The 18,504-nt window shown below is 43.1% G+C and overlaps 1 protein-coding gene across 5 annotated transcripts in view; it reads right to left on the bottom strand.

Moving 5' to 3' along the window:
- The window catches only part of NUP153 (nucleoporin 153), an 83,417-nt gene that overhangs the window by 57,431 nt on the left and 7,482 nt on the right, over positions 1-18,504 (bottom strand). For 2 of the 5 annotated variants that reach the window (XM_008274128.4, XM_002720863.5), the window contains exon 1: positions 10,550-10,682. The exons of 1 other annotated variant lie outside the window; for it this stretch is intronic. In XM_008274128.4, coding sequence (XP_008272350.1) covers positions 10,550-10,660 — 111 coding nt within the window. In that variant the 5' untranslated portion in view covers positions 10,661-10,682. Of the gene's footprint in view, positions 1-10,549; positions 10,683-12,612; positions 12,670-18,504 lie in introns of those variants that run through there. 2 more of the 5 variants (XM_017350455.2, XM_051832573.1) reach the window with 2 other exon arrangements.

Consider the following 18,504-nt stretch of genomic DNA (forward strand, 5'->3'; position numbering starts at 1 on the left):
CAGTTACTAAAGTTAATGATAACAGAATGGCATTTTACAAATTTACAGATGTCAACGAAATACTTACTTTCCTTCTTGTGTACGCATTCCTGAACCAATAATTATCCCAAATGTCCACTATTACTCAAATAATTAAAAAAATCTCTATGGGCCATCAGATGAACACTGTTTTTGCTTTAGTATTAAAATATAAAATAAATATTTTAACCTCAGAGAAAAGGCATCTATTTTTATTCCAGCATATTAAAAAGAAAAATATAAATAATACCTTCAACAGTTACTTTTACTGTACATTAAGAAAACAAAAATTTAGAAAAATAGAAACATGGGTTTTTTTAAAAGACAGGGAAAATAATAACCTAACAAAAATAAATCACACAAAAAAAATCCAAGACATTTTCTGATGGTAAAATTTCCTAAAAATCTGAGGAATTAATTTATTGTGATAACTTTTAAAAGGTAAAAAGTGATATAGTAAATATCACTATTAACAGTAATTATAAATTTGCTGTGTGCCAGGTACTTTTTCCAAGCAATTTATATGTTATTCAATTTACTCCTCACAATAACTTTATCAAGTTGGAATTAACTCCCCACTTTGTGGATAAAGAGAGACAATAAAGCTAAATATTTTCCCATGGTGCCATCACTACTACAGTATTTCTCCAAAGAGTGAAATGATGGGCTTTATGATTGCTAGGACTAATATAAAATTCAAATACTTCCCTAGACTTTGATTTACTTTGGATAAAATAATACACAGAAACTATAATGAAAATCACATGAAATATATGAAAATACTTCTCAATTTATAAGGTATAACAGAGCATACTGATAATTTTATTAATAAGAAAAAAAAGCTAGCAGAGACAAATGGGTACAGTAACCAATTTTAGGCAACAAATTCTTTGAGGAAGCAACATTAGAAGTCTTTCAGAGGATGAGTCACAGAAGAGAAAAAGCATCTTATAAGATACAAAAAAACAATGAGGCCAGGGAAAAATATATTAAATCTACCTTGAAAGCAAACTCAAGAGAAAGAGGTCTTTAAAAATCCTGTCAACAGAAAAGATGGACCACATCTTTGATAAAAACCTCTGAATAGCAATTTCCTGATTGTTCAAAAATGCATAGACAACTAGAAAGTACAATTATTTTCCCACATATTTTCCTGTCATTTTAACGAATCTACAAGGTGAGCTCTCTATCAAACATATGAAGCAAGTATTTTTAGAATAGTCATTACTGAAAAAGTTGACCATTCCTTTTCTCTGCTATTGCTCCAAAGTAACGAACATTACATAACCCCCCCAAGATTTCATATTCATAAAAATATTCACAGTTCTAGTTACCCTGAAACCCTACCCTCCATTATTTCAGAAGACTTGAAAGGGCTACAAAGTTACAATACAGCTTAAGGCAAGACTTAAAAAAAAAAGATATGGTGACAGATAAAGCACTATAATTAAATATAGAAAGTCTTAAGGACTTCTGTCAAGATGTTTAATTACTAATATCAGAGAGTCCTGTGATCCCTACCCTTCAAAAGCAAGTACAGAACAACTTAAAATTGACATCAAAGGGGCTGGCACTGTGGTGCACTGGGTAAAGCCACTGCCTGTGGTGCCAGCATCCCATTTGGGCACTGGTTTGAGTCCTGGTTGCTCCAGCTTCTTGCTACTGTACCAGAGAAAGCAGCAGCAGATGGCGCAAGTCCTTAGGCCCCTGCACCTACATGGAAGACCCAAAAGAAACTCTTGGCTCTTAACTTTAGGACCGGCCCAGCTTCGGCCGCTGTGGCCACTGGTGGAGTTAACTAGCAGAAAGAACATTTCTGTCTCTCCCTCTCTCTCTAACTCTGCCTTTCAAACAAATAAATAAATCTTAAAAAAAAAAAAAAAACTGATATAATTAACCAAAGGTCACTTACATGGCATTAAGTATCCTGAAGAATCAGAAAACAAACTGAACAGTTAAAATAGATACAAGAAAGCTCATTCATTAAATGGATGAACTCCGCTTAAGCAGAGAACTTCTTTCTTAAAAAATTAAAAATTTTTAAATTTATTTGAGAGCCAGAGAAAGACTGAAAAAGCTCACATTCTTTGGGTCACTCCCCAAAGTCCAGAACAGCCCAGGCCAGGACCAAAGCTGGGAGCTCTAACACAACCCAGGTCTCCCACATGGGTGGCACTGGAGTCCTCACACTGCTTCCCAAGGTCTGCATTAGCAGAAAACAAGTCTGCAGTGGAGCTGAGAATCAAATCCATGCATTCTGATGTGATGTGAAGGCATCTAACAAGTGTCTTAACCGCTAGATTACATTAAATGCCCAGTTCCCTAAAATTTAACAGCATCTCTAGTCTCAACCCACAGCAGCTTAGTGCAGTAGGAAAGATGAGTTACTACTGGCACAGTGAATGAGAGCACCAAAAGTAAAATGAAATGTGAATTATAGGACTAAGTTGAAACTATCATCAAAGAACATCCCTGCATTACAGTAATCAAATTTAGCTCTGTAAATTCAATGATCCTGAGTCATCAAGAAAAAGTTAAATTAAATGTACCCTAGTACTAGCAGTTCTGAAAGTACAGTCCCTTTAGCATTAATATCAGCATCTTATCAGTTCCTACTATATAGTGGTTTTTTTTCTATCTAATCAGTTCCTATCCTTTACTTTACCCACTAAAGGATAAACTCTGGAGGTAAGGGCCCACCAGATTCTGACATGCTAAAGTTTGACAGCCACCACTGCTACTAAAGAGATTAAGAAAATAGTTGTCTGGACCCCTGTACACATATGGGACACCTGGAATCCGTCCCAAGCTCCTGACCTTGCCTGGCCCAGCCCCGGCCATTTGAGTGAACCAGTAGATGAAGAGCGCCCCCACCCCCCCGCATAACACTGACTTTCAAATAAATAAATGTTTTTCAAAAAGCAGATGCTTGGGGGTTGGCATTGTGGCACAACAGATTAAGCCTCTGCCTGCAACACTGGCATCCCATGTGTTCAAGTGAGACCCAGGGCAGTCATTGTGGTATAGCAGATAAAGCCACTGTCTTCGGTGCCAGTAACCCATACAGGCACCAGTTCAAGTCCTACATGCTCCAATACGGATCCAGCTACCTGCTAATGTGTCTGGGAAAGCAGCTAAAGACGGCCCAAGTGCTTGGGCCTCTGCACCCATGTGGGAGACCCAAAGGAGGTTCTGGGTTCCTGGCTTCTGCCCGGCCTACTCCCAGCGGTTGTGGCCATTTTGGAAATGAACTAGCAGATGGAAACTCGCGCTCTCTCTCTCTCTCTCTCCATCCCCCACCCCATGTAACTCTGCAATTCAAATACATTTTAAAAAATAAATCTTTCTTTTAAATAAATCTTTTAAAAAAGTTTAAGGATTGGAATGTAAAACAAATTTGTTATAAAAAAAAAAAAAAAAACCAGGGCCCACCCACACTGTAGTGTAGCAATTTAAGCCACTGCCTGCAGTATTGGCTTCCCATATGGGCGCCGGTTCCAGTCTCAGCTACTCCATTTCAGATCCAGCTCCCTGCAAATGGCCTGGAAACGTAGGGGAAGATGGCCCAAGTGCTTGGGCCCCTGCACCCACGTGGAAGACCTGGAAGAAGCTCCTGACTTGTCTGGCCCAGTGAACCAGTGGATGGAAGATCTTTTCTGTCTCTCCCTCGTTAACTCTTTCAAGTAAATAAATAAATAAATGTCCATGTACTTAACACAGGCTAGAGCCACCACACAAATGGAAAACTAAGAGTGAAGGGACTAGAAAAGGAGGGAAATGGTTTTCTTATGGAAAGAAAATTTTCCTTTGACTTATTACTACCAAAGATGGCCCAATATAACCCAACTATCTTTTCAGCTCCTAAAACAAAGTTCATGGGGTGGGCATTGTGGCACAGCAGGCTAAGCTGTCACTTGTGATGCCTGAATCCCATATCAGAGTACAAGTTCTAGTCCCGGCTACTCTGCTTCAAATCCAATCACCTGCTTATATACCAGGGAAAGAGCAGATGACAGTTTAAGTACTTGCCCCTACCATGCATATGGGAGACCAGGATGCAGTTCCTGGTTCCTGGCTTCGGCCTGGACGCCCAACCCAACTACTGCAGCCATATGGGGAGTGAATCAGTAGGTGGAAGCTCGCTCGCTCACACTCTCTAATCCCCTCATCCTCACCCCATCACTCAGCCTTTCAAATAAATGTATTTTTTAAAAGAGGGGGATAGGCCGGCGCCGTGGCTCACTAGGCTAATCCTCCACCTTGCGGCGCCGGCACACTGGGTTCTAGTCCCGGTCTGGGCGCCGGATTCTGTCCCGGTTGCCCCTCTTCCAGGCCAGCTCTCTGCTGTGGCCAGGGAGTGCAGTGGAGGATGGCCCAAGTGCTTGGGCCCTGCACCCCATGGGAGACCAGGATAAGTACCTGGCTCCTGGCTTCGGATCAGCGCGGTGCGCCGGCCGCAGCGGCCATTGGAGGGTGAACCAATGGCAAAAGGAAGACCTTTCTCTCTGTCTCTCTCTCTCTCTCACTATCCACTCTGCCTGAAAAAAAAAAAAAAAAAAAAAAAAAAAAAAAAAAAAAGAGGGGGATAGTGCTGTGGCACAGTAGGTTAGGCTGCTGGATCAAGCTCCCTGCTAATGGCCTGGGAAAGCACTGGAAGAAAGCCCAAGTGCTTGGGCCCCTGAACCCACATAGGAGACCCCATGAAGCTCTTGGCTTTGGACTGGCCCAGGTCCAGCAGTTGTGGCCATCTGGGGAGTGAACCAGCGGATGTTTCTAACTCTACCTCTCAAATAAATAAATCTCATAAAATAAAAATAAAAAGAGAAAGAAGGTTCTTCAGCTATCTACAGGAGTGGACAATTCAGTTTCCTGGACAGACAAGAAGACACAATGTGTTGGGTTGCTTTGTTTTTGAGCTGAAAGACACAGAATGAGCGCTCTCATCAGCTGGTTCATTCCCCAAATGCCTCCAACAGCAGGGACTGGAGCCAGGTGTAAGCCAGGCGCCCACAACGCAGTCTGAGTTTCCCATGGGGGTAGCAAGAACCCACCTGCTGCCTCCCAGAGTTCATTAGCAGGAAGCTGGATTTGGAATCAGAGCCAAGAATCGAAGCCAGGCACTCCCATATGGGATGCAGGTGTTCCAAGCAGTACCTTAACTGCTCAAATCTGTCTGTCCCTGGCTATAAATTTTAACCTCCTTTGAAACTTCCATGAATGCTGAAAAAGGAGAAACATGACCCAGCAAAAGTTCACAGCAGTTTAACCTAATAAAAATTACCTACAAGATACTGTCACATTTATCATATAATGTTTGAAAACTGAGGGTAAGAATTTCTTTAAGATTTATTTATTTATTCAAAAAGCAGAGTTACAAAGGGGGAAGAAAAGGGGGAAGGGAAGAGGGCTGGGCCAGGCTGAGGTAAGGAGCTTCATCCGGGTCTCCCACATGGGTGCAGGGGCCCAAGTACTTGGACCATCTTCCACTGCTTTCCCAGATGCATCAGCGGGAAGTTGGATCGGAAGTGGAGCAGCCAGGACTCAAACCAGCACCTATGTGGGATGACGGCACTACAGGCAGTGGTTTAACCCACTGTGCCACAGTGCCAGCCCCAAGAGTTTATTTCTTAAATCACACTAAGGAAAAGCTGAGTGAAATCAAGCAAACTGAAATATGAAAGGCATCCTATCATCCTGTTTCTGACAACTGTACCTGGCAGCAAGACTTGAATAAAGGCTTTGACACACAAAATAATCTTTAAAAAAATGTATTGATTTATCTGAAAGGCAGAGTTAGAGCGAATGATAGCTTCTATCTGCTGGTTCACTCCCCAAATGGCCACAACCGCCAGAGCTGGGCCAATCCGAAGCTAGGAGCCAGGAGCTTCTTCCGGGTCTCCCATGTGGATTCAGGGACCCAGGTACTTTGGGCCATCTTCGACTGCTTTTCCAGGTGTATTAGCAGGGAGCTGGATCGGAAGTAGAACAGCCAGGACTCAACTGGTACTCATATGGGATGCCGGCCCCCCAGGCAGCGGCTGTACCTGCTACACCACAGCGCAAGGCCCCACAAAATAATCTTTTAAAAATATATTACAAGAGGCTGGCGCTGTGGCGTAGTGGATGGAAGACCTCTCTCCTCTCTCTCTAACTCTGCCTTTCAAATAAATCTTTAAAAAGCAAAATTACTGGGGTTGCCACTGTGGCACAGCGAGTTAAAGCCCTGGCCTGAAGCGCCAGCATCCCATACAGACGCCAGTTCGAGGCCGGATGCTCCACTTCCGATCTAGCTCTCTGCTATGACCTGGGAAAGCAGCAGAAGATAGCCCAAATCCTTGGGTCCCTGTACCCACATGGGAGACCCGGAGAAAGCTCCTGGCTCCTGGCTTCGGATCAGCTCAGCTCCAGCCGTTGCGGCCATCTGGAGAGTGAACCATCGGATGAAAGACCTCTCTCTCTGTCTCTACCTCTCTCTGTAACTCTGCCTTTCAAATAAATAAATAAGTAAATAATCTCAAAAAAAAAAAAACCATTATAAAAATAAAATAAAAAACAAAATTACAACCAAGACCATAGGGTAAATATACAAATAAAGATTTTTTTAAAAACAGAGACATCACAATCTTCCAATCATACTTTGCACTTAGTGAAAATGTTTTTAATTAGTGATAAAGCACAAAAATTTTCACTTTACTTCAAACCTGCCACATAAGTGAACTTTCCAGAACACAGAAAGTACCTGGGCTTTTTTGTCAGTTATCTCATGATAACCTGGGGCCAGAGTTATGATGCAGCGGGTTAAGCCACCGCCCACAATGCCAGCTGCTTTGCTTCCAATCCAGCTCCCTGCAAGTGCTCCTGGGAAAGCAGCAGCAGAAGGCCCAAGTGCTTGGGCCCCTGCCATCCACACAGGAGACCTGGATGGGGTTCCAGGATCCCATCATCAGCCTGGCCTAGTTCCGGTTGTTGTGGCCTTTGCAGAGTGAATCAGTGGATGGAAGCATGCACACGCTCTCTCTCCCCTTCTGTTTTACTCTGCCTTTCAAATAAATACATCTCTTAAAAAGAAAAAAATCTGGTAAGTAAATTGATAAAACACAAGAGTCTCTCATCTTAAAAAGAAAACATATTCTCCAATTTTTTTCCCTATACACTTCAATTGTGGCATTTCTACAATGAAAATACTAAGTACTAAAAAGAATATAGTATCTTTAAAGTTTGGCTTCATCATTCAGTAAACAAAGACCATAAATCCAATGTGAGCCTATAAAGCATTTAACTTGGTACCTAAAGGAAAAAAACCTCTTAGAGACAGCAAGATTCAAAGACAATATAAAAACATTTATATCAAGCAGTTCTGTTTAATCACAACTAGAGTCCTTACTAAGAATGTCAGGATTTACTTATATTGTGTCATTTAATTCTCACAATTTTTCACTTTACAGAGCAGTAAATTAAGCAAAATTTAAACAACTTGTCCATATCAGAGAAGAACAGGGATTTAAATTTCAGTCTGACTCCAAGCAAATAGATAAAATTGAAGTCAAAACTACTTACGAAAGCTCTGGCATGAGTTAAATATTCAACCTCTAAATATCCCTCCTTTTTCAAAACTGAGAACACTCTTGTCCAGCAGATAACAGGGAAAACATACTTATTTGTGACAAATTATCATACAGAAGCTACCAAAACAAAAATTATACTATCATAAAAACCAAAAACCATCATCTATGGGCCACATTTAGCCCTCAGCCTGTTTTTATAAAGGGTAAGAACGTGTTTACATTTACTAAGTGGTTTTAAAAACAAAACCAAGAATAATTTACAACAGCAGAGCCTACAAATTTAGTATCTATCCAGACACTTTACAGAAAAAAGTTCATCATCAGATTCTGATCTAAGCTATTGATGGGGGGGTCCCCCCTTTTTAAAATAGCTGGCTGTAGGAACTTGTAAAATAAAAACTGTATCTAGGATGATTCAACATGGATTCCCTTAACTCCAAACCAGAAGACATATCTCTGAAGCACACCCTCCAAAAAAGGGCAAAAATACCCAATTTCCTCTGACCAGGAGGTGGCAGTAGGTTCTTCCAAAGGCAAGGTTCTAGTTTGACCATGGGCTTAAAGTTTTATGCGGCAGCTATTAAGGAAAGTTTGATCTCTCCCCAGAGTGGTCTGAGCCTGACAATCTGCACTCACCCATACACACACAAATCCAAAAGGAGAACGAACAGAACTAACCCCATTCTCCCAACTAGAAAAAAATGACACCATTTCCTAAGGGCATGGGGGAGAAGACAAGGGAAAATTATCAACTTGCATTAAACAGTTACTGCCCATTATGTAGTTGAGCAACCTAACAGATTTGTCTCCACAACTTGAAGCAAAATGACAATTTAAAGGTCAGACATTAAAGGAAAAAATGTTAAACTTTAGACATTTCACAGCAGAGCTAAATCAGAAGTCAAAACAGGAAATCACAAGTCAAATGAACACATGCAGAAGTCTCAAGTACTGGGTAACTGCACTAGCTAGCTGGTCTCAATGGGCAAACATCCATTAACTGACAGTGCCAGACCTCTCATTCTTATTCCAATCTTATATTACACAACTAAAAGCTTCATTTTTGTCCACAAAACCCTTAGACACTTAATCAAGTAAAATTACTATTAAACATGCCATGTCATAAAGCTCCTTGCTATTCATGATGACTCAGCAACTGCTCCAAAACATGCAGTTGACAGCTTAGAATAGTAGATAGCAGTCAGGTCCAACAAAGTTCCAGCAAGGACTAAAAAAGCACTTTATTTTAAGATTCAAATGCTATTTAATTTTTTTTTAAATACATGGGGCAAGAAAAAGCCAAAAAATATTTTAGATACGGGGGCAATGATAAATTATCAGATTCTCAAAACCACACCGTCTGAAAATCAGTGATAATTTGGGCATGATTTCTCCGAAAATTACTTTAGGTAAATACATCCAAAAATAAGCTTTAAGTGCAATCTTTGACACCTGGACTACATTAGCTTGATTTTAAACTTTGTCCAAATCATCCATAAATCTATGCCAAACACTTCACTTTTCTACAGCTGATAAAACAAGTTCTAAGAAAGCACTCTAGGACATTTATTCTTGGGAGAAACAGAAACCATGTTCTGTCTAACTTCCATTCCACAAAAGCATTTGGTTAGGCTATTTAGCCAGGCTGTGACCTGAATTCTAATCTTAAATCTGCCTACAAATATCCCTGCTCCTCACAAAGAAATGTGAAAAACAAGCACTTTCTGTACGTATCAGGGGAAAATTGGTAGGAGTAACGCCAAGCATTGTAACCACGGGTAGAGAACAACTTAACACATACACCAGTTTCCCTCTAATCTTTACTTTCAAATATCTGATAATGATACAACTTAGCACAACCAAACATACTAAATAGTCCAATTCTTTATTATAACCCAGAATAATGAAGGAAGTCTACCTTTAACATTATGCAACAAGCTATCAGACCCTCCTGATTTCTTTTAAACAAGTTTAACACATCTCCCACCTTAGTGTCATTGAAAAAGTTTATAAGTGGCTTTATTAAAATAGGGTTTTAACGTTCTCCTACTCTGTCCTTCTAACAAGTAGCATTTGAAAAACGGAATTTTTCAGAATCAATGTCTCAATTACAATTAGGATAAACTTATTAACTGTAAACGCTCGAGAATGCACACAGTGGCTAAATCATAAGACCACCAACATTACTGGAGTATCAAAAGTTCCTTAACTTGTAGAATACGCCCCATAATATTAAAATATTTTGTGTATGAGATCAGAGTTGGAATCCCGGTCAACTGTGGAGAATGGCCAACTCCAGCCTCCAAAATAAAGGGGGGGGGGGGTAGCGCAGCAGAGAAAAGACGTAAGGGTGGAGAGGGACTTTCAAAATGTCCCGGTGCCATGATAACTATAAGCCGGTGGGGACCTAAACCAATACCCTCAGACCCTCCGAGAATTCAATAGGCTGAGACTAAGTTATTCCACCTTCCGTTTCACACTGACTACCCTCACCCCCACCCCCGCGTGCCTCGGGGGGCCGATCACTCCGGGCAGCCCCCGCTCTGAAACTCGAGTCACCAGAAATCATAAAGGCCTCTCGCCACGGCTTTTTTCTTTTCTCTCCAGAGGACATAATATCTTCAAACCCCCAATCCCTGCCCTCCCCCATCCCACCCCACCCCAAAAAAATGAAGAAATACGCGCATCCTAAGCCTAGACACTCTTTTCCCGCCCTGCTCCGCCCCGGGAAAGCCCCTGGGCCAGAGGGCCGGGGAGAGGCGGGCAGTAGCACACGTGTGCGCCGCAGGGCTGGGCCCGTCCTAGCCCACTTCCCGTCGCCACCCCAGCGGCCTGGGCTTCCAGGCCTTTACTCAGGCCCTCCCGGCCGCTCCACGTGGGGCGCCAGGGCCTCACACTCCCCGGTCGCTCCCGCCGAGTTTCCGACTCCCCCACCCCCAGGCCACGGCGGCGTCGGGGTCCCGTACCTGGTGCTGTTGTCGCCCCTGCTGGTAAGGCTTCACTGGCCCCTGGTGGCAGCGCCGCGTCCTGATCTTGCCGCCACCGCCCCCTCCCATTCCTCCTGCCCCCGAGGCCATGGCGGAGCCTCGGCTGCTTCCCGCTCTGGGGCGGGGAAGGGGGCGGGAGAGGCAGAGGCGACCGCCTTAGAGCCCCCCCCGCCCGGCCCCGGCCCAAAAGTCAGTCTGCGCTGCCCACACAGCGGGGCGCAGGCACACCGGGAACCGCGAGGCTGCGAGCCGGAGCGAAAAGAGCGTGCGCGCAGGCCGACTGCAGAGGCCGAGGAGCTGGCTCCCGTCCGGCAGCCTCCCGCGGACTCCCGCCTCTGTGTATGTCACAGTCTCTATGGAGATCCGCCGCGGAGAATGCCGCGAGCGGCGGCGGACGTCGCCGAGGCCTAACTCGAGCGCCGGCTGCTGGAGGTTCTTCTTCCGTCGCCCTGGCCGTCGCTGCCGCAGTTGAAGCCGCCGGCGCCGCCCGCCTACCCCTCCCCTCTGCGCACAGTGCCCGCCCCGCCGTCGTCGTAGTCGTAGTCCCCGCAGTCGCCGCCGCCGCCGCCGCCGCCGCCGTTGCGCCTATTGCCGCTACTAAGGCCGCTGCCGCGGTCGCGAGCCAGAACGGCGTCATTCGTAAGCGCCCGACGCGTTTGCATCATCACGCTGCGCCCAGGTGATAGGTGAAGAGGAAGGAAGGACCGGTGGAGCCCGCGCGCTCGGCCGCGCGGCCCGCTGGGAAACGTAGTTCAACGAAGAACGGAAAAGGAAGTCGGCGGTTGAGGCAAACCGAAGGAGGGCGAGACCCGAGGCGCGCGGCCGAGCCGTGTTCTTGCTGCTCTTGGCTGTAAATTTAGACTCTGAAGAGGCATGTAACATAAAAATAGTAACCTCCTACCCCGGGCAGAAAGGAAGAAGATAGTAAAATCAAACACAGGAGCTAATGATCTCTAATAAAAATTGGAAAACTGGTTGAGAAAAAGTGGCCATGATTCTTAGGCCTAAAGCAGAATTAGACATTATGTACAGCTTCACTAAGGTTTTGTTAGATATATAAGGGGTTCGTGGTCAAACCCACAGGGCTCTGCCTCTTTGACCTTGGATAACTCAAAACCCAAGCATTGGCTTCCTCTTCTATAAAATGAAAGCTTTAAAGTAGGCCTTACAAGCTGTTGTGAGGAGCAGATGCAATCATCTGTGCATATTTCCTGGTATGCAAGAAATGCAGTACGTGATCACAGTTATAAGCTATGGAGTCGACTTGACATTACAGGTTAGGTGATATCCCAGTACTATATAACACATATATACACATGACATATACACATATTATATACATAATATATACGCGTAATAGACATACACATGCTTCAACTAGCAGGCATTATGTTTAAGAAAATAAGTGCACTACTGCTCCCCATGTAGGACCTCTGTCGTTAATGTGTTGTACTATGTAAATTAACAGTAAAACTACTATTCAACAGTACTTTATACTTTGTGTGTCTGTGTGGGTGCAAACTGTTGAAATCTTTACTTAGTATAGTGTTTATCTTCTGTATATAAAGATAATTAAAAATGAATCAATGAAGAATGGGATGGGAGAGGGAGTAGGAGGTGAGATGGTTTGGGGGTGGAAAGGTGGGTATGGGGGGGAGAACCACTATAATCTAAAAGTTGTACTTATGAAATTTATATTTAATAAATAAATGCTTTCTAGTAACAAAAAGAAAAGAAGTGCACTAGTCTCAAATATTGAGTGCACAAAGTAGAGAGACTGTAGGAGTTGACAGAAACGTCTTGGAAATCATGTGGCCCAGTTCTCTCCTTCCTCCCACAAGACTTGAAGCTGAGAGAACTTGGATGGCACCACAAAGGGCACAGAGCTGGACAGTCACATCCAGGTCTATAACCCAACAATTCTGTGAGAGCTGAAACAAGAGTCTATTGTGGAAAATTACAGGTTTAATGGTTCCATTTGAGACACTTATTTTAAAACTTATAACAACTTTGGAGTCAAACAATTTAAATCTATCACTTACTAGCTGTGTAGCCTTGGGGAAGTTACTGATCCTCTTTCTAAGCTTCAGTTTCCTCATCTGTAAATGAATGAATGAATATTTACCTATATACCTTTATAACAGGGTAGAGTTTCCGGTGAAAAGGATTAATGTATTACTTGGTCCATAGCAAATACTTAGAAAGCATCTAATATCAGCCAGCTAGCAGATACACGTGATGAGCTCTAAGACATTTAGACCAGGTACCTCCACCACTAAACTACATAAGTCAGTTCACTATTTTAATCATATATGTGAACTTCTGAAACCACACTTAACAAGTACCTTTGAACTTGGGTTGTACCAGGCATCCCAATACACAGAGAATGATTCTCAGTGGTGCCTGTGACCACAGCCACCCATACCATACCACCCATACCATAGGTTTCAAGTGTGATAAATTAATCTACTTCCTCCTCTGCCCCCCTTCCTGGCTTCTGCCCTCCTCCCATGCTGATTGCCCAGTCGAGTCTCCAGGTCCGCCTGTCTTCCCTCTGAAGCGCCTCATCCTTCTTAAATACAGTGGTTCTCAGTCCCTCGTACAGGGAATCCCAACCTTTCACAATTCTTAGCTTCGTATTTGACAAGCAAAGTAAAGTAATTCCTGTAAGCTAGCTCACGGGGAAGATCTCTAACAAATCTTTAACTGGGCTCTCCTTTTCATCCTATTGGACAGTGGATCTGCTGAGACTCAGAAACTCATTCCTTTCCTGGAGCCCGTAATTGAAATGTACGGGACAGCCTTCAAAGCTGAGATTTGAAAGGAAGAGATATGCCAAAGAACTGGACCAGACTTAGATAAAATGTCAGAAGAGAAGACTGGTAGGATTTGAGACAGAAAACTTGTCCCTCTTAACCTTGCTCTCAATTGTTTCCCCATTTCACACTTATTTTTATTTCTTTGTAGTAAAACAACTTTTGAGGAAACCATAATACATTAGTCCCACATTCGGAGTAATTGAGTCACTGAAAGTTGCACAGGCCTGAAAATAAAGGAAAAAGAAACAGTAAAATTTGTATTAAACCTGGACCCAGTTTTTTCAACCAAAACAAATGCTATATTAGGATATATATCAATTCATGAAGAGCTCATTACATAGGGTTCCCCACTTACCCGCTAGAAACTTCTCTATCTTTCCATATATTACATGGTAACAACCTACTGATTATAAATCAGCAAAAAGAGAAGTTGCTGGCCCTTATCTATTAGATAAAGAATGTCCATTAATAGCAAATGAAATACAATTTAGTCTGAGCACAACCTGAATTGAAAAATAGCCTTTCAGGGTCTGGCACGGTGATGTAGCAGGTAAAGCAGCTACTTGCAACACTAGCATCCCAGGTGTGGCCAGGTAGGGGAATGAGGCCACACAGGGGCGTGGTGAAGGCATCAGGTAGGGGCATGAGGTCACACAAGGGTGTGGCGAAGGCGTGGTCTTCCAGTTCACAAACCTCATCAATTTTAACCTGTATGCCTGCCTACTTCAATATGGGCACCAATTCGTGTCCCAGCTGCTCCATTTCCGAATCAGCTCTGTGCTAATGCACCTGGGAAAGCAACAGAAGATGGCCCAAGTCCTTAGGCCCCTGCCACCCACAGGTGAGACCCAGAAGAAGCTCCTGGCTCCTAGCCAGTCCCAGCCATTCTGGCCAGTGGATGGAAGATATTCTCTCTCTCTCTTTCTCTCTCTCTCTCTCTCTCTCTTTCTCCCCCACCCCATAACACTGACTTTCAAATAAATAAATAAAACAGAAAAATAGCCTTCAAATTGTCCATACTTTTATTCTTCAAAGGGTAAGTTTTGGCCAAAGGAATGTTTAAAGATGTCAATTACAAAAACTTGGGAAGTTTGATGCTTTTATTTTATTCTAGGGACACAAAATGAAGTATCTGCTAGGATGTCTATTGAAGGAAATTTATTATACTGAATTTTTTGATAGGTCTCCATATATTACATACACATATTCACATAATTATTACCAAGAATTCCATTGGATAGAAAAATAATGTGAAAGTAATGGGTTTTCTTTAAAATTTCATTCTTTTATACAGTCTCAACTGGAGAAACTCAAAGTTGGGTGGCAGGGTTGGGATTATAGGAAGGTTTGTATTTAGATTGTTTTTTTTCTGGCCTCTGTATTTTAGAGGAAAAGGGGCCATTGGCATGGGAAGATATTTTTTAAAAAGATTATACTCTCAATCAACTATGTTCTCTGTCTTTGGGGGATAAAATAATTCTTTAGACTAAATGAACTAAATAATAAATTTCGATTAACTATACCTATCACATGATTCCTACATGCCATATAATATTTTCCCTCTTCCTGACTATATATGCTAATGTATACTAGGCTTTAGCATAGAGTCATATGTTTTTATGAACATTGCATTATAGTTTAAGACATTTTAAATCTATTCATCTTGAATGGAAATTCAGTTTTACTAGAAAAAAATACTAAAAATTTCAGGAAGACCATTCCTGACCTAATATTTCAGACCATTAATGAATGAGTCATCATTGGAATTTGTTAAAAAAAAATGTTCATTGAGAACCTATTATATATATCAGTTTCTATTCTTGGCATTTGGTTTATCAATATGCCAAACAAAACAATGAACGAACCATCAGTATGCCAAACAAAACCATTTTACTGAATTCTCTTAAGATTTACTGCATTGTATCGTTAACCAATAGCATTTAACACTAATAACTCACCTAAAAATTCTTCATTCCATAAACCTTACTGAATCCATCACATACAAGGAGTCTATTGATTTAGTTTAGTTTCAATTTTTTAAATAAAATTCATTGTTACATTAGAAAACTGGACTCATCATTGAGGTTGAAAGCTGTGTAAAACTCTAACATTTGCAAAATTTGCCTTGCTGACACTGAGTACCAAGCTTCTTTATTTTACAGAAGTACTTATAGAGGGCAGATGTTCGGTACAGTTAAGTCCCTACTTGTGATGCCCACATGTCATATCAAGAGTGTCTGGTTTGAGTCCTGGCTCTGCTTGTTTTCTTGCTTGCTTTCTTTCCTTTTTAAATTTATTTATTTGAGAGGCAGAGTTACAGACAGAGAGGTCTTCCATCTGCTGGTTCACTCCCCAAATGGCTGCAATGGCCAGAGCTGGGCCAATCAGGAGCCAGGAGTCTCGTCTGGGTCTCCCATGTGGGTGCAGGGGCATAAGTACTTGGGCCATCTTCCACTACTTTCCCAGGCCATTAGCAGGGAGCTGTATTGGAATTGAAGCAGCCAGGACTGGAACCAGCACTCATATGGAAAGCCTGTGCCACAGGCAGGGGCTTGACCTACTATGCCACAACACCAGCTTCCTGGCTCTGCTTTCCATCCACCTTCCTGCTAATGCACATCCTGGAAGGCAGCAGTAATGGCTCAATTCTTGGGTCACTGCCACCCACATGAGAAACCCCAGATTGAGCTCCAGGCTCCTGGCATTGACCTGGCCCAGCCCTAGCAATTGAGGGTATTTGCAGAGAAAGCCAGTGGACTAGGGGATGGGAACACTATCTCTCTGACTTTCAAATAAAATGAAAATAATAACATTTTAAGCTAGGCCAGTGTTGTAACTCAGAGGTTAAGCCACCGCTTACGATGACAGTATCCCATATGAGCAGCGATTCGATTCTAGGCTGCTCCACATCTAATCCAGCTCCTTAATAATGTACCTAGGATAGCAGCAGATGATGGCCCAAGTACTTGGGCCCCTGTACCCACAGGGAAGACCTGAATGGAGTTCCTGACTCCTGGCTTCAACCTGGCCCAGCCCAGGCTATTGAGGCTATTTGGGAAGTGAACCAGCAGATGGAAGATGTCTCTCTGTAGATACGGCCCTCTCTCTCTGTAATTCTGCCTTTCAAATAAATAAATCTTTAAAAAGGCTTAAAAAAAATTAGACAATAAATCTTTTAAAAAAGAGTTTGTAGGGAATGTCCTAATTTATCAGACCCTAAGTTACTAAGGCTTCTATTTCCAAGAACATTCTTGTAGTTAACATGTGAACAATCTTAATGTACCTATGATGGCACCACCACCAGTGTAGCACAAATGACCTATTTTAAACAAACCCCACCTCTTGGTGGCTCATCACTGACCACCCAAAGCATCAGAATAAAGCATCTCTCCTGTCCCAGGCCTACTCAATCAGATTCTGCACTTTAACAAGATCATCAGATGCCCCACATTACATTTGAGAAGCACTGCTTAAATATTAACTATGCCACTGGAATTTATTAAACACGTATGACATGTAAAGATCTGAAACTGGGGACCTGCAATGTGGCATAATAGGTTGAGTGCCAGCATCCCATACCGGCGCCAGTTCAAGTCCTAACTGCTCCGCTACCAATCCAGCTCCCTGCTAATGTGCCTGGGAAAGAAGTAGAAGTTGACCCTAGTGTTTGGGCCCTTGCACCTACATGGGAGACCAGGAAGAAGCTCCTGGCTGTTGCGACCATTTGGAGAGTGAATCAAAGGATAGAAGATTTCTTTCTCTCTTTCTCTCTCAAAATAAATAAATCTTTTAAAAATTCTAAAACTGGCGCCGCGGCTCACTAGGCTAATCCTCCGCCTAGCGGCGCAGGCACACCGGGTTCTAGTCCCAGTCGGGGCGCTGGATTCTGTCCCGGTTGCCCCTCTTCCAGACCAGCTCTCTGCTGTGGCCAGGGAGTGCAGTGGAGGATGGCCCAGGTGCTTGGGCCCTGCACCCCATGGGAGACCAGGAAAAGCACCTGGCTCCTGGCTCCTGCCATCGGATCAGTGCGGTGCGCTGGCCGCAGCGCGCCGGCCGCGGCGGCCATTGGAGGGTGAACCAACGGCAAAGGAAGACCTTTCTCTCTGTCTCTCTCTCTCACTGTCCACTCTGCCTGTCAAAAAAAAAAAAAAATTCTAAAACTGAACATCAGCTATGAAATATACTTAAGCATGGACATCTAAAAGAATACTCTGCAAATTGCTAAATACCCTTTTTACTTATACAAATTTGCTTTTAGAGTTGAGTCATGAGAAACAACAACAAAAAAGTAGGTGAAGTGGCCGGTGGCGCCGCGGCTCACTAGGCTAATCCTCCGCCTGCAGCGCCGGTACACCGGGTTCTAGTCCCAGTCGGGGCGCCGGATTCTGTCCCGGTTGCCCCCCTTCCAGGCCAGCTCTCTGCTATGGCCCGGGAGTGCAGTGGAGGATGGCACCCCATGGGAGACCAGGAGAAGCACCTGGCTCCTGCCATCGGATCAGCGCAGTGCGCGCCAGCCGCGGTGGCCATTGGAGGGTGAACCAACGGCAAAGGAAGACCTTTCTCTCTCTCTCTCTCACTGTCCACTCTGCCTGTCAAAAATAAAAAAAAAAAAAGTAGGTGAAGTAAACTGTAATCCAAGAACTGATGAACAGAGAGATATTCTGAAAAGAAAGATCAGTCTACGTGCTTAAAGTTGCTATGATATTTCTCTTTGATTTTTAAGGTAGAAAAGTGAGCAGGCACTCTTTTTCTCTGGAGAATATTCTTGGGACTGTATTATCATCTCATGTAGAATGCTTGGTGAGAAGTCAGGAAACTTGGAATAAGAGTTATGGACCTCACTTTCCTAAACTGTAAGGGCAGGAATATAACTTTGTATTTGACAAATCACAAAAACAGTGAAACATTTTATCTGCTTCTAGTAGCTTGAGCTCTTCAATAGGTGCCATTAAGCCAAGACACTATTTAGATATTGTATTTTCTCCAAAAACTATTTCTGGAGAAGTCCAATTTGATAAACATAATGCACCATTTAGTCTAAAAAATTTCCCTGCAATTGGTCATCACAAGTATTTTTTTTGACAACACATCAGAGTTCTTCTTCATTCCTGCTAC

This window comes from Oryctolagus cuniculus, chromosome 5, assembly GCF_964237555.1.
Source record: "Oryctolagus cuniculus chromosome 5, mOryCun1.1, whole genome shotgun sequence".
NCBI classification, from domain to species: domain Eukaryota; kingdom Metazoa; phylum Chordata; class Mammalia; order Lagomorpha; family Leporidae; genus Oryctolagus; species Oryctolagus cuniculus.